General features: G+C 36.6%; 1 protein-coding gene and 1 long non-coding RNA gene across 2 annotated transcripts in view; one reads left to right on the forward strand and one right to left on the reverse strand.

The window, feature by feature from the left end:
- The window catches only part of PURG (purine rich element binding protein G), a 35,281-nt gene extending 22,498 nt beyond the window's left edge, over window positions 1-12,783 (forward strand). Inside the window, exon 3 of the mRNA XM_082444671.1 lies at window positions 11,881-12,783. Within this exon, the coding sequence (XP_082300797.1) occupies window positions 11,881-11,985 (105 nt within the window). The 3' untranslated portion in view covers window positions 11,986-12,783. The remainder of the gene's footprint in view (window positions 1-11,880) is intronic.
- On the reverse strand, window positions 105-11,886 carry LOC309651754. Its single transcript, XR_014258365.1, has 2 exons — window positions 5,043-11,886; window positions 105-4,259 (listed from the first exon to the last, which is right to left on the reverse strand). It is a non-coding gene; the product is annotated as an uncharacterized lncRNA (long non-coding RNA).
- Window positions 12,784-17,469: the final 4,686 nt, after the last annotated feature.

The raw sequence follows: 17,469 nt of genomic DNA on the forward strand, positions 1-17,469 counted from the left end.
TTCAGAACTTGAGCTAGACCTTATTAAATGGTCTTTCCACTACCTAATATCTACTTCTCTATTATTTTGCTTCAGAATCAGTCGGAGATGGTATGTGTGATTCATTTAGAATATGTGTTTGTTTTCTTCTCTCAGCTGGAAGAATTTTCTCACCTATCTATTTTAAAGGTGAAAACTATTACAAGATTATGTTCATGAGTCATTTTTGATTCTGAAAAATAGCTTTTTTGATAGTTGATACACATTTTAACCCTTAGTTTCAAGATGGTAAAGGAGCCGTTATAATTGAGGCCCCTACAGAACATCGTCTCAATACTGAGCTTTTTTTTTTTTTTTTTTTTTTTTTTGGCTGGGTTGAGTCTTCGTTGCTGCGCGCACTTCTCTAGTTGCGGCTAGCGGGGGCTACTCTTTGTTGCGGTGCACGGGCTTCTCATTGCAGTGGCTTCTCTTGTGGAGCATGGGCTCTAGGTGCACGGGCTTAAGTAGTTGTGGCACGTGGGCTCAGAAGTTGTGGCTCACGGGCTCTAGAGCACAGGCTCAGTAGTTGTGGCGTACAGGCTTAGTTGCTCCGCGGCATGTGGGATCTTCCCGGACCAGGGCTCGAACCCGTGTCCCCTGCATTGGCAGGCGGATTCTTAACCACTGCGCCACCAGGGAAGTCCCTCATATAATCTTAAACTATATTTTTTTCTATCTTCTAGCACTTAGCATTCTGTTTTTCTTTGGTACTTATGAACCTTTAAACCTCTCACTATTTCAGAAACTATTTACGTGAAACATCACACAACTACCCATTCTATTAATTATGTAAGTTTTTATTGTTGCCTCTAGAGAAGCAAACAGTGTCCTTTAGTGTCAATTGAGCTTTTAAAAGAACATTTTTTATAGTTAAAAATTAGATTATCATGTATCAATTTATTGTTGTTGTTTTCCAACTGTGTCAATTTATATTTATGAGATTTTTTTGTCAACAATAGCAGTAGCAGCAATAATGACATGGGCCTTAGGGGTTTCAGAGCATTACTTTTTTTTGCTAAGTATGTGCCTGTACTTTTCCTTTTCAGTCATACTGAATTTTTAACGTATAGTAAGAAGCAACTATGTGAGGTAAGAAATGACAATTCCAGGGAAAAGAAAACATTCATTCACTGATTCAACAAATAGTTATTGAGTTCCTCCCACAGGCCAGGCATTGTGCTAAAGAAATTTCTTACTTTTTCCATTTCTTTCTTCTACTCTCTAGTGGAAATGATGAATAGTAGTTAAATTATACATTTTAGATATCTTTGTATGATACATGGGTTTAGGACAGCATAAGCCTTTGGTGGGTTAGAATTGGAATTATAAAAAGAAATAATTTGGTGAAATAATTATCTGGCTTTTGATTACAGTTTTAAATTTGCCCTTAAATACTTGGCATCACTTGCCCCTGAATTCTCTTCAGGATATTACTATTTTCTTCTCAGAACCAATAGTCCTTTTTCACTTCATTTTTGGAATCATCCAATAGTGTAATAAGGTTATTTCTGTAGGAAGTTGGGAATTCATTGAATATTTTAACTCTGATTGTAACCTCTTTAAAGTCGATGAACATGGCCCCTTAGATTTGAAGTGGTGAGGTAATCATTAAAAATTAGGCCCCAACCACTGGCATTCAAAATGGTTTTAAAATGTGATTTACTATATACACACTCGATTATGCACCAGGTAGCATAAAGTAAAATCTTGTTTCCTTCCCGCCTGAATGTTTTAAGTTCATCTGTCTGCTTTAGGTAGTAGTGGTACACTGTTGCCACACCAGTATTCACACACCTTGGGGAACCAAAACAAGAGTGAAGGCCAAACTGCCATGATTACTTTTAAGTAGCATTTGAGCCAAAATTTTATCAATTTTTTTTCTGCATTTATAAATTAGTATTTTCACAGCAATAAATCTGACTTGGAAAATCTTTTACATTCTAGGGTATTTTTTAAAATAAATTTACTTTTTTATTTTTTTATTTTTGGCTGTGTTGGGTCTTTGTGGCTGAGCGCGGGCTTTCTCTAGTTGCGGCGAGCGGAGGCTACTCTTTGTTGCAGTGCGCAGCTTCTCATTGCAGTGGCTTCTCTTGTTGCGGAGCACGGGCTCTAGGCGTGCAGGCTTCAGTAGTTGTGGCACGTGGGCTCAGTAGTTGTGGCTTGCGGGCTCTAGAGCTCAGGCTCAGTAGTTGTGGCGCACGGGCTTAGTTGCTCTGCAGCACGTGGGATCTTCCCGGACCAGGGCTCGAACCCGTGTCCCCTGCATTGGCAGGTGGATTCTTAACCACTGCACCACCAGGGAAGCCCTCTAGGGTATTTTTTGAACATAAAATGTTTTATATCTTTTCTTAGAGCTGACACATTTACTATGGTCCATAAAAGAATGTGTCTTAATTTTTCTCCAGTTATAAAGCGCCTGTTTTGGTTTGGTGCCCTGATATAAAATCCATGTCCTCTGCAGAGTATTAGTCATGGACCCCATTCTAGGATATGTTGCTCTCTATGGGACATGGTGAGGGTAGAAGTTTTGAAATGAAAAAAGAAGAATGACACCAGCCTTCATGATGCTTCTTCAGCAGGAGTATTTTGCTTAGTTGTAATGTTGTTGAACATTTTGTATTAAAGTATAATTTACATACAGCTCTCATTATACCATTCAGTCATTTTTGGCAAATATCAAGACATAGAACATTTTTCTCACCCCAGAAAATTCCCATGTACCCCTTCCCAGTCACCACCCACACTCTCGCCCTCCTCCTGACTTCCAGAAGCAGTCACTGATCTGATTTCTATTAGCATAGGCTACTTTTGTCTATTCTGGAATTTCATATAAATTAACATGTATTTTTTGTATTTGACTTCCTTCACTCAGCCTAGTAGTTTTGAGATCATCTGTCGAGTTTATCAGTAGATAGTGACTTTTTATTGCTAATGATGCTTTTTTTAAACAGGCAAAAAATAAGCAGATCTTCACTGAGTATCTTAGTTGAATCATGGCAGCAAACCTGTAGTAAGAATGGAGGGGACAAAATACCCTTAAATATTAATTTTTTACAAAATATTAATATTAAATAACTGCTCCTAACATTCAAACAACTCTCTCACCTTAGTTATGTGCATACTCTTTTGAGAGACTCTAAATTATTCTATTAAAAACAGAGACAATGGGCTAGTGCACTTCAGCAATTGCAATGGCCAAAGAATGGTTATTATTTATTTTACTTCACAGTTCTGCTTCGACCTCAGAAAGTAATGTGAAAAATAATTCCAAGTGAGGAGATACTTCTTATGATATCTCTATTATCAAAGCATGCAGGAAGGAATGCTTTCATTGTTTATCGATATGGTGATGCCTCAGTAGCTTTTATGCACTCTTAAAATTATATAACGTAGTCCTTATGAATCAGTTATTATTGGAAACTCACATTGGTCCGTAGTTTTATACGTGGAAGGAGAGTGGATACAATGAAAGCAACATCCAGATTGCATTTTTGTTTTTCTGAAAGTTCTAACTGAATTTACCTAAATTTTGCCATTTGAAGCAAAGAGTAGTTGAGATTCTGAGGAGTGGCAATATATTTAAGGGAAGATAATATTGTTATTCTAGTGAGCCTTAGTAAATTGTGTACCAATAGATCGAAAGGAGGAAGTTTTACTATCTGCTGTTGTCTTTTTCAAGAGAATCCTATTCTTACCAAAGAGGGGTCTGAGTTTTGACGTAACTAAATACAGGAGAGGCTTGAGCTGTCCTTTGGCTAGTCCATCCCAATCCATACCATGTCCACCTTTAAGATTCTAAAAGGAGGAGCTGCAGAACCACAAAGAGATCCCAGAACACTAAGTCACATACCAAGAGCATACCCAACAGGGCTTCTCTTAACTTTATGGGAAGGTAGTAAGTCATTTTCAATGTTTGTACAACTATTCAGCAAGAGAAAGAGTAACCATATGGTACTACAATGCTGTATCAGTTCTATGGAAACAGACACTCAAAGGAAATATTTTGCCAGATTATTGAGAGAATATTAATAACATTTCAGAGTATTCCCATTCTCTGAATCCCTCTCATCTACTTATTTTCTCATTTCTTTTACCTTTCTGCCTGCCACTAAATACACATACTTTCCTTCTCCTCTCTGATAACTATTTTTCTCCTTATGGTTCCTGAATTATTGTACCACATTCATATTTCATTCTGATTATTCCAAAAATACTGAAATGAAACTCCCCTTTAACATGACCTACTTTTTTTTTTTGCGGGAAGAGATTAGGGGATTTTTAAGGGATTGTATCAGCCAGTCGGCAGTTATCCAGCATCCTGTGTGAATACTGTGTGTGAATACTGTGCTGAGTGCCACGAATAATATGAAGTAAATAGAAGTGGGCCATCCTGGGACTTCCCTTGTGGCGCAGTGGATAGGACTTTGTGCTCCCAATGCAGGGGGCCCGGGTTCGATCCCTGGTCAGGGAACTAGATCCCACGTGCATGCCACAACTAAGGAGCCCTCCTGCCACAACTAAGACCTGGTGCAACCAAAAAAAAAAAAAGAAGAGGGCCATCCTTGCCTTCCAGACTCCTGCCACCTAGTGGGGAAGCCAGAATATACCAAAGGCCAAATGAATATGCACTTGACTTTCTTTGTAGAGGACTTTTATTTTATTTTTTATGTTTTTGGTCTGATTGATTGACCACTATACTGTTTGTGAAATACTCTTCTTGTCTGGCGTCTCTCATTGGTCTTCAAAGCAGCCCCGTGGACTGGGCATGGCAGCTGCATCATCCCATTTTCCAGTGAGGAAGGAGAGGCTGTGTAGAGCTGGGACCAGAACCCAGTTCTGTCTGACTTCTGGCCCGGGCTGCCAATCATTGGCTAGCAGAGGTGGGAGTGCCGAGTCCTGCTTAGGGTCTGTTCCTGTCACTGTGTCTGGTACGTAATAATTTAGGAGATGTTTGTTGAATGACTGTTGCTCATTTACACATGAAGTAAGTTTTCCTCCATTATGGTAAGGTCATCTGGCATGACCTACTTTAATGTAGAATTTGGCCTAAGTCTTACTTCTCATGAAAAGACAGTTACATTTAAATTACCAAGAGAATCTCGTCAGTGTAATTTAACCCATAAGGAGGATTTGAAGTGCTATCATACTCAGCTTCAAGGATATATGTTCTAAACTATGAAGACGATTAACTACTTTCAAGCAGTATGCATGAATTCTCTAAGCAGTTCATCATCCTTTTGGTTGTAGTAATTAATTTTAATTAACTGCCAATAATGTTTGTTGCCATGTGGAAACGTGAGGATATGGCCCTGGTTATCATTTGAGTATGTGTAATGACGTGAGTTTAATGTTCAAAGGGTAAAGAGGTCTTAGGTTGTGAAATAAAGAATTATAAGCCTGAGTTCCCAGTGAGTACATGCAGCTTGAAGAGTTTTGAAAAGTCCAACTTAGCAGAAATTAAAGCTGATAGTAAATCATCTTTCCTCCACCTGTGTATTTATGCTTCTGGCTAATAAAAATTAGATTTTTGCTTCCTAATTTTGGAATGAATAATGTTTTTGCTTCTCAGTCAAAATGTTCTAATTAATAGTGCTGTTTTTATTAACATGTACAGCAGTTTAGAGATTCAAACTTGATATCGTTACCATTTAGTGTTTTTTACTGATGTGATTTAAAACCATAACTCTAATTTTTACAAGAAATCATTTCTTTCACCTTTCTCTCTTTGAAAGTGGGAATGAGGGCATGAGTTGTACTTAACTGGTAAGACCTATTCTTTTTTTTTTTTAACTTTTGGGTTTATTTATTTATTTATGGCTGTGTTGGGTCTTCGTTTCTGTGCGAGGGCTTTCTCTAGTTGCGGCAAGTGGGGACCACTCTTCATCGCGGTGCGCGGGCCTCTCACTATCGCGGCCTCTCTTGTTGCGGAGCACAGGCTCCAGACGCGCAGGCTCAGTAATTGTGGCTCACGGGCCCAGTTGCTCCGCGGCATGTGGGATCTTCCTGGACCAGGGCTCGAACCCGTGTCCCCAGCATTGGCAGGCAGACTCTCAACCACTGCGCCACCAGGGAAGCCCAAGACCTATTCTTTAGAGGACAAGTTCAGGTAAAGTAGTGGGAGTAGGAGCAAGCTCTTAGCTGCTAATCGTGCTGACGACATAACATATTGTAATAACCACCCTATATTGACATAAGTTAAGTAGATTTATTTAGGATTTAAAAGGCTTTACATGGTGTTGCTGCAAAAGGAGGCCTAATGATGGTTTAAAGAAAACTTTTAATACTCACAGTTGTTCAAGTGTTCCAGAATATTAAACTTTACAAGGTTATTCTTTCTTCTTAAAAATAAAATATATTTTGATTACCTTACAGATTCCCATCATATCAGAGGAGGAACCAGTTAGCACAACATAGAATTTTAGAGCTGGAAAAGACTTTGATATCTAGTTTAATCTCACCATTCACCTAGTTCACTAAAATCTCTACCTTCTCAAGGATCTTAACTTTCCTGCGCTTATTTCCAAAACATTGAAGAACACTAGTCCCCAGTTCCTTTCGCCCTATCTGTGTAACTGTCTTTCCACTCCCTTCTGATATTCTCCATAGTCATGATAATGATTGCAGCTGGGAGGATTATTTCCTTGGTTCTTTGTGCCTGAATTAGCTTAAGGATAGTCTATTGTACATAAAAGTACAACTTCTCATTTAAATATTTGACAAAAGGCAAGGTGAATCATTCAAAGTGTTAGGAGTAGTTGTAGTAACAGCCGCGTCATGGATACTCTGGAGGGCATGTACAATATGGGCTTTGCCATCGTGCATAATGCTACCTACCTTCCTGTAATAGAGAAGACGCAAGAGTGGACAAGCACAGCTTTTCAGTTGGGCGGTGGAGTTGAAGTTCTTTGTTCTGTTTTCTCAATCTCATTTCTCTTTCATTAAGTCAACAGATATTTATTTTGCATACAGCATGAGCTAGATAGTCGGCTAGGTCTAGATGTACAGCAGACAAGATCCAGTCTTCGGCCTCAGAGAGTGTATGGTATAGATAAATAGAATAGGACAACTGCCTTTGGATTGGAGAAGATATATCTGTGTAGTTCTACCACTGCTCAAGCAATTTATTAACTTTGCCTTCCTCATAGGGATACAATGAGAAGTCACTGTTATAACCGTTTGTGAGGCATTTGGAAATGAAAAGTGCTATAAAAGAGCTGAATAATAGAAAGCAAGATTAATTATATGATAGGAACGGTCCTCATCAGTATATTCAATACTTACGTCATCACTATAGCAGTGCTACCAGGGAAAAGCTCAATTAGGTAAATACAACTGCTAGCTTTTGCAAAATCAAGAAAAAAAATCTGTGTGTTGTAGCAAGAAAGATTGTGGAATCATATTATTTTGGGTATTACATGAGCTAATATATAGTTGGAACATCATATATAATGTGGAGTTTCTACACGTCTGTAGTTTCTATTAAGAATATTATACATTTCAGTGTTATTTGAAGTATTTCTCTAGTTATTGTTAAATGCTACCACTATCCAAGACTATTACTTACCAATAAGAGATTATATTCTCATATTCGAAAACTACAAGAAGGCTCTTTAAATTATATAGGAAGGATATCTGTCCTTTCTGTGACTAACCTATTATATGTTGGGTTTGGGGGAGTTGTCATCAGCAATTTATCATGCCTGATCCTTTCTGATTTTACTTGTTTTTAAAGTTTGTTACTTCTCTCAGAGGACTAGGATACCAATTTTTATATCCCGTTCTATATCCTCAGAAGGTAAAGAATTTATAGAATTGGGCATTTCTTTCATATGCTTTTATGTGGTCATTTTTACACCCAAGGGAGAGTCTCAAACTGTAGAAAAAAGAAGGGGTCCTTTTTTGCTAGTCATTTAATATTCCATGACTATGAACTAATCCTAATGTTAACATAAGTTATTGTGTGTTTTTACCAGCATTTTTCACCCTAATTAAATGAGACACTACACCACACTGTTTAGCCTGTGGCATAACAAAAAAGACAGGTGAGCTGTCATTGAGAATCATGATCCTACGTTCTCTCTCTCCTCTGAATAATAAAATTTTTTTTGGTCTCAGTTTAGAATGCGACACCTCCCTAGTTTAACTTCATCACATTCAAGCAACAAAACTATTAAAATTCTAACCTAACGTGGGTACCATCTATTTTAAAATATATATTAATATAATTATTACATGGTAAAGGGATCTTCTGTTTGTTTTTTTGTTTGTTTGTTTGTTTGTGTCTTTCCCTGATTTACCAAATTTAATAATATGGAGAGCTTCCACCACAGCTGCTTATTATTTGTTCCATATGTTGATGCTTTTGTCTCTAATGTCCTTTTGTCCTTATTATATTACGTCTATACATTTCCATTTCACATTTCGATTTAGCATAAAGAGATAGAAGCATGAAAATTAATTACCCATGCATCAAACATTTTTGCTGTGCTTAACAGGAACGAACACTTAAGACTAGAAACCTTAATGTTTAATACTGTCTTCAAAACTCAGCTATTGCATATATTGTCACTTCAGCAATGGAAGAAACTGAGTATAATATGTAATCAGATAAAAACAGGATAATTATGTTTAAAAAAAAGCATATGATGTCTGTGCATTGCATGGCAGGGTGTTACTAAAATTTGCCTAGATAATCTCTCATGATATTTTCAGATTTTATGGGAATGCTTTGGCTATACTTGGATTTGAATCTTCATAATGACAAAGGTTCTTAATAGTTATTTTTTTAAAACACACTATACTGTTTTTAGAAAGTTATAATTCATCTTCCTGCTTATATTTGTGCTAAGTTTGTACTATACTATTAAAAAGAAAGGTAAATTTATATATACTTAGACTTTGGAAAGTAGACTCATGTACATTTTTAAAAATTTTTGGTAACTTGTGGCACTTTGGTAAAGGAATGTGCAATTATAAAAGTTTATGCCATTTTAATTTTTTTTAATTCCCAGGAATTACTCTTACTAGGCTTTAGATTCAAAACCAAACCCAATTTTAAGATCAGCACTTTTTTCCTACTGGTAGTTCCTGTTTTTCCAATGATATGGAACATAAACTAATTTTTGCAATGAGTTTTACCTTTCCTCCTCCATTCTAATCTCAAGAAACTTTAAATTTAAGGAACATTTTAAATTAATCCAGTGGTAATTAGAAAAGCATTTTAGATGTCATGGCCATTTAATCTGGTGCCTGACTTTAGTAATTTTCTGATAAAATTAACTAAATTCCTGAAAAAGAATATTCAAACATTTTAATTTGTTTTCATTGGTTGTAACCAATTGAGTAGTTGATGTCCATACAGTCATAATTTATCTTAAAATCTGCAGCTGCCAAGAGAACTAAGGACACAGCTGTGCTTAAAATACCCCCATATCCTCCAAAGAGAAATCACAAGAAGAAATAGAATTCTGTATGACATGGCTATTCTATATACTTCGATTAGGTTACCAGTATTTTACTGTGATACATCCATGGGTATTAGAAGCAAAATGAAAATAAATATAAATGCTTTAATATTAGATATTGGCATCAATATAGATTATGCATAAGGTATTGCAATAAAAATATTAATTGTGCCTGTATTTGAAGAATTTATGTTAGATTTTCTGTGGCCTTTTTCATTCAAGGCTGCACAATCATTTTAAATGTAAACACAACAGAATATATGTATGAATGAAATGATGACCCTGTTTGCCATGGGATTAAATATTCTGTTGAATTTTGGGGGGCATTGGCTGTTGTATATTATGACATAAACTTAGATTGTTCACAAGCAATATGTGTGTCTTATGTACAAATCACAGCATTTAGAAATTATACATCTTCCTTTTCCTCACAAAATGAATTCAGAATTTGTAATTCAAATTTTATCGTTTTAAGCTGCTAATTATTAAAAATACCTAATATGGATCAAAAGAGTAAATGAAATAAGGACTATGAAAGAATGCTAATTAATAGCATAACCCCATATCAAACTTCTGATAACTTTAAGTTTCTTATAAAGCCTTAAAATATTTTAGTGAAAAATTAATTACTTGGAAATGAAGGCACTTTATTACCTTGAACTAAGCTATTTGTCTGTATAGAACTTGTCTAAAATCCCATAAAATATTCTTTATCCTTTTATAAATTTATCCAACTTATGTGTTTTTCTAAACGTTCTTATAATTAAATGTAATAATTCAAACTATTTTAACTTAACAGAAAATTGTATTACGTAATACAACCAATGAACAATACAGAAAAAAACTCAAGCGTAACAAAAGTGTTTGTGATAATGGCAAAACTGTTAGTCTAAGTTAGTCTACAATCATTTGAGGTTAAAATCTTGTAAAATTTGAAGGCTTTTTCATTGAACAATTTTTAGACAGCTTTTATTTTTTAAATCTTATTTTTAATTGGTACTACCTTGTTTTGAAATGTTGATCAAAGATAAGGTCAATCAAAACTATTAAGCCAGCCTGTCATTACTCAATTTTGTTTTAGTTGAGGTTTTTTTTTTTAATGTAACCCTAAAACATTAAGAAATAAGTGTTGCTTCTTCTATGCTCAAGTCAGCCATGCCTGGAGAATTATCAAATTTAAATCAGTAATGTGGATGCGCTGCTGTGTATACCTGTTTCCTCTTCAGAAAATTAGTACTTGATTTAAACAATAGATTTGGTTCAACAGAAAAAAAAATAGGATTTTTTTTCAAAAGTTAAATTTTTTTCTCAAATTACACCTTACATCTCTCTGACATTTATAAGGATAGGCTAACTTGTGTCCAAAAATGTTTTTCAACAGAAGAATATTTCAAAGCAAAACAAACTTTGTGCTTTTTTTGTTTGTTTGGGGGCAGTTTACTTAAGAAAAAAAACCACTTTTCTATAATTTTACTTATTTTTAATTCTTTCTCTCTAGTGGCCATTTTCCTATCATTACTCGTAAATGTTTTGCTAAATGTAAATGCTGCTTCATAGATGTAGTCATCACTACATGGTACAGAAAGGAGTCAAGTTTATTAGAAGTCTACTTTTACCAAGGAGAAACTAAAGATAAATTCCATGTCAGTTCTTTGGTTTGTTTCTTTGTTTTCTTTTTTAAGTAAGATATATTAACCCAAAGGTGTGTTAATGTCATGGCATGAACAATCTTAAATGTAGATCTATTGAGTATTTTGTGATGCTGAGTAACAGACTTTTCTCAAATCTCTGTGATGCTAGCTATTTTCCTTAGAAGGTTTTTGTTTAATGTTAGATTGTTGTTCTGAAAGATGTTGGTCCTAGTGGGATTTTTAAAAACTGGGAAAACCAATAAATGCATGTGTTACAAGTATAGAAATAGTGAATTGTAAACTTACCATATAGTACTGATTCTATTTTCAAAAATGTTTTTGCTGTTAAATATATACAATATAAAATTGCTGCCATACTGTAATTGAGTACTTTTTCCTAAATGACCCTGTTATCACTATTCCAGAATTAGAAGTTGGGCAGATATATGATTGATTCATGTGTCTGCATAGATGCTTCAACGTATATTCTTCTCTTGGGGAGTAAAAATATATTTTCCTTGGCATCAATGCACTGAGATCTGAATATACCTATATCTATTCTTATTGCACATTTCTTATACAGTATCTTCAAATACGCCAAAATTGGCCTAGACGTGACTTAAAATTGAGGGTTTGTTACATGTTTTCTAACAGAAAGGTTTTCAATGAAACAGAAAGGTATTCATTATAGGTTTGTACTGTGAAAATAGTGAAACTCCCTTTAAAATTTCATATATGCTAAATTTAAATTAATATTTTTTCTTTAGCTCACAAATTACCCTAAATCCAGAGGGAATATCCACCCTTTTCACTGTTGTCAAATCCAGCATAAGGAACAGCCCTATGACACTACAAAAACAGTTGAGGAATAAGGAATAAGTCTCTTATGTCACACTTCAGAATAAAGGCATTCGGTGAAAGAAATGAACCGAAGTTCATCGTGCATGCAAGGCTTCTGTTCTTGACATTCCTCCGCGGAAGGGAAGACAAGTGTCAACACCACTGGCATCATTTTCAAACCGATCTTATGTGGAATATCTTCCACCACACTGGAGTACTTCTTGACTCGATCAGGTTTTTTTTTGTTTTGTTTTGTTCTGTTTTAATTCATCAAGCCTTTCCGTTTTCAAAAAACCATTTGTCAGCATTGAGGTAGAAGGACATAGATTTGAAAATACTTTCTTAAGAGATCATGTAACTATATAACTCTGAATTTAAAAACTGAGGAGGAGGGATCATTTCAACCCACCGCCTCTTACACGAAACATGTTTTTAAATCTGTAACTGCTTTAGTGTTAACAGGGTACAAAGTGTTTTTTGTCCTGTATTGTACTTAAAAGGTTCTCATTGATTGGTCATTGTATTGTACTGTATGAAAACAAGTCATCAATTGCCTTGTATTGTTTATAATAGACCATACCATGTACTACTTCAGTTTTCATGTCCCAAATTTTTCAGTGATGCATGTTAACAGTTAGGTCCTAAAATTCTGTGGTGCTAATTCTTCCATATCCAATGGTGCTTTTGTGGACGCTAACTGCACACATGCTGAACAAAGCTTCACGTTTAAAACTTTCCTCCCTTCCTCTGTTTATATAAAGTACAATGAAATAACTTGAATTTGTCTCAAAGTATCACTGACAATCTAATAAACTGGTTTATATGTGTGATTAGTTTGTATTCTCGATTATTTTTCAGAAAGCAGATTAGTTCTGCTGGGCCCTCATATCAACCAAAAGTAGACCTTTTGTAGTGTTTATTTTGTTATTTGTGCCCAAAATTTATGGTATCTTTAGGAATTTAAATCCAGTTGGCCTGGCTTCTAAAATCAAGTTCAGATCAGATCTATAAAAACTAGACCTATCAAACCTGGAAATAAGTAAGTTGAGAAGAGCACAAACATCCTGAGTGTCTATTTTAATACTTTATTAATAAAGTTTTATCATCAGGTTGATATCATCTGGTCCATGAAATAACATTTACATGGAAGCAAGTAGGCCTTCAAAACCTTTACTGAAACACAAAGACATTGAAAAAGCCATTCCTAAATGCTTATATTAAAAGTTCCTCTCCAGGTGTATGAAAATAAGGACAAAAAAATCAAATTGGAACTTTCCAGGACAAGCTGATATCACATGCCTGAATGGCATAATAGATAAGCCCATGCAGGGGGTTCACTGATTTTTAATTTTAGCATTTGTACTAAGAATCACAGCATTAGGACAAATGAAGTTGCTCCTGTATCTTCATGAGGACAGAGGACTATTTCTCCTAAACCAGAGATAAACTCAATATTAAGGCAGTGTGTGAATTTGCATGCTGACCTTGGTATTTTTCCTAACCCATGGGTAATCTTAAATTTTAAAAGAAAAGATCAAGATAAATCTGTAAAGCTCCTCAAGCAACAATCATGGGTCTCAAATAGAAAATGATCAAACCTACTCACCTAATCGACTGGGTCCATGAGTGAAATGACATTCCAATACTACTGTGGTTCTTTATTACATAAAAAATGTAAGCTACAGTAACTTTGCCTCAAATAGTTATTAAATCATGTCTAACTTCTAATATCAGAAAATTAAGTTTAGAGAACAGAGCCCATGTGAACACTGGGTTTGCATCTCCATGACTATCTTGAACAAATGCAGTATTTACTAAATCACAACCTCTCTCCAAAGACATTTCTTTCTTCTTTTTTTTTTTTTTTTAATATTTATTTATTTGGCTGCCTTGGGTCTTAGTTGAGGCATGCGGGATCTTTCGTTGTGTCGCGCGAGCTCTAGAGCGTGCAGGCTTAGTTGCCCCACAGCATGTGGGATCTTAGTTCCCCAACTAGGGATCAAACCTGCGTCCACTGCATTGGAAGGCGGATTCTTTATTTTTAAATATTTATTTTATTTATTTACTTTCAATTCTTTTCGCTGCGTCGGGTCTTAGTTGCAGCACGCAGGATCTTCGTTGAGGCATGCGGGATTTTTCGTTGTGACACGCGGGCTTCTCTCTAGTTGTGTCGTGCGGGTTTTCTCTCTTTAGTTGCGACGCGCAGGCCTCAGGGTGCATGGGCTCTGTAGTTTGCAACACTGCGGGCTCTCTTGTTGAGGCGTGCGAGCTCAGTAGTTGTGGTGTGTGGGCTTAGTTGCCGCACGTATGTGGGATCTTAGTTCCCCCACCAGGGATCAACCTGTGTCCCCTGCATTGGAAGGCGGATTCTTTACCACTGGACCACCAGTGAAGTCCCCCCAAAGACATTTCTACTGTATATTTTTGTAACTACCTTTACAGGATTCCAGCTCATGAAAACTGGCAATTAGTAAATGTACTATAAAATAATTCCAGGTTTTCTTCAATAAAAAAGAGAGAGAAAGGTCAAAGAAAGTCTTAGGGTATCTTTATTTCTGTGGTAATATTTTGCCTGGTAATCAAAAGAAAATTAATTCTAATTTTATGAAAGGATAAGAGAATAAAGAAATTTCTTTTGGAAGAAAGTCTACTTTTTAATCTACATGGAAAGATCTCTAATTTTTATCCCCATGGTCAACCATAGTTATAAATCACAGTTCATCACAGTTTGTCCCACCTAAAAAATTGTTCTCACAAATTTTTTATCAGCCTTTTTAGTATGAAATTATTTTCAAAAACTCATTTGCCCTTTATAACTGAAAAGTAATACAATGACTACACTTTGTAAGTTTGGCTGTTTGTGAGAATAATGTAGTCCCTCTCTCATTGAGTGAAACCATCATTGAGGTTTTTTTAAAGGTACAAAATTATATTTGCCTTTACAGTTTTATCAACCTTATTTTGGTAAGTTGCTTTTTCTGTTCCTTAAACAATAATTTCCCTCGGAGATCTTAAGCTCGTGTCATTTGTAAATTCTTGAATGAAAACACTTTAATAAAGATCCAGATGTTTTCCGTTGAAGAACATCTTTTGAGCTAAATTTCATGTACGCTAACAGCCTAACCTTACTCATCTTAGGGAACTAGTTTTTCTCATCAGGAATTGCTTTGAGTTTGAAAATGGCCAATGATAGTAATATTAATCTTCTTTTTTCTTTTCTTTTTATTTCTTTTTGGCCACACCACGAGGTTTGTGGGATTTTTAGTTCCCCAACCAGGGATCGAACTCCGGCCCTCGGCAGTGAGAGTGTGAGTCCTAACCACTGGACCACCAGGGAATTCCCTTGACCTTCTTTTTTTTAAAAAGCCAATCTATAACCTAAATTATTTCAGACTTGTCTTCACCCATTCTTTTTAAAACTATTGAAGTAGGTGCATGCTGAGTTCACACTGAAAAAGAAAATCACTTTTCTTACCCCCCACTTTATCCTTGGGGAAATGAAAAGACTTCTAGAAAATAAGCAAAAAGTAATTTAACACCAAAACAAATGAGTCATAGTTCATAAGACTGAATAAACTTTGAAATGCAGTAAGCACAGCACTATACATATTCTCCCCAAATGATCTCTCATTCTGAGTGGTAACTGAAGTTTACCCTTTTTGCAAGGCATAATGTTTGCCATCCTAAAAGACTTACTAAAAGATTGGCTTGTGAAGATTAAAAAGGACTCTGAATGAAAGAGTTGACCCTCAGTTTTGTGTGTTTAAAAACTCAGTTTTGTTAGTTCATTCTGGGTAAATACACAAGAGATTCCTTTTAAACAAGGTCATTAAAATAACACCTTGAGTGTCAGATATCCAATGGAGAAAACAATTAATTTACAACAAAAAATAGTGTCGTCCTATGGAGTAGGATTAAAAGGAAACTGCATAAGCCCCTGGACTTCAGGGGCTCCGCTGGTGGCACAGTGGTTAAGGATCCGCCTGCCAATGCAGGGGACACGGGTTTGAGCCCTGGTCCGGGAAGAGCCCACATGCCGCGGAGCAGCTGGGCCCATGAGCCACAACTACTGAGCCTGCGCTCTAGAGCCTGTGAGCCACAACTACTGAGCCCACGTGCCACAACTACTGAGCCCACGTGCCACAACTACTGAAGCACACGTGCCTAGAGCCCGTGCTCTGCAACAAGAGAAACCACCGCAATGAGAAGCCCGCACACTACAACCAAGAGTAGCCCCCACTCGCCGCAACTAGAGAAAGCCTGCGCACAGCAACGAAGACCCAATGCAACCAAAAATAAATAAATAAATGATTTAAAAAAAAAAGAAGTGGACTTCAATTTTTGCTTCTATACTTTTTAAATTATTTCATGATAATCATATATTATTTTTATAATTTTAAAAATGATTTTTTTAAAGGAAGGACTTAAATGCTAGATAGATTAGAATACCTGTGTCGACCAGTTGGCAATTCTCTTTCTAGTAGGAAAATCTACTTATAAAACCTAGTAACTATGTTCCTTGACAAGTATAAAATCAGATAGGAAGGAAATGAGTAATATTAATGAATAGCATCATGTTATGATGGGCTCCGTGATACAAACCTGCCAAGGAAACGGAAATAATCACACCAGCTCATCAGAGCAGTCACCCCGGAAAGGCATGACTACCAAGAGATCAGACCCCTTGGGAATGAAGGTTTGAGTCTTACTACCAGGTAAGCCACTGATTCCTGCCAAGGCGAGGGCTGGGGCGAGCGGTAATTTAGAATGGATGATGGAAGAGGAAGGGGATGAGTTCCAGCTGTGGCCCTGAGATCAAACGCAGCAGCATACCTTTCTCAGGCTGTGGTTGCTGCCCAGGTTCGTGAGCAGAAACGGGGGGGCCTGAGTGGACCGTGTGGGTTCCATACACATTCCTCCCGCCATGGCCCCTTGTTTAAAGCAGCACTATCTCCTCCTTCTGGTCAGCGTCAATGATCCCTGCCCACGTGGTGACTCCTCTTCTAACCTGCTGGTTCTTTGGCATAAGGAATCCACAGTGCCAGGACAGCAGCTGTAACTTGTTAGTTACATTGTAATTCAATGGATCCTGGCTATGTTCCTTGGCAAGAACGTGCCCCATTTGGAGACCAGAGCTGTGGGAACAGGGAGGCGAACTCCCCCAGTGGGTCATTGATAGTGATGATGAAGGAGAGCTGAATATGTCACCTCAAAATGTACCACTTTGGCATATCGATCATTTTGAATTAAAGTTACTTAAGAAACAGCCAGCGCAAGGACATTCTGATCCTCCTTTGTCCCCTGAAAACAGGAAATAAATCTCCCACGTGAAGATACCCTCCCTGTAGCAGGAGTGTAGAAGGCATCCTTATCAACAGAGTAGGGAATTCAAGGCTCAGAGGGCTATGTAAACAAATCTTGATACTTCTTCAGTAATGTGCTACCCCAAGTCCAGATCCCTTTGTTCTGTCAATTCATCACAAATTGTTTCCTTGTCTAAAAAGGTACAAAAGCTG

The sequence above is a fragment of the Balaenoptera physalus genome (assembly GCF_965194825.1).
Source record: "Balaenoptera physalus genome assembly, chromosome: 21".
NCBI lineage: Eukaryota > Metazoa > Chordata > Mammalia > Artiodactyla > Balaenopteridae > Balaenoptera > Balaenoptera physalus.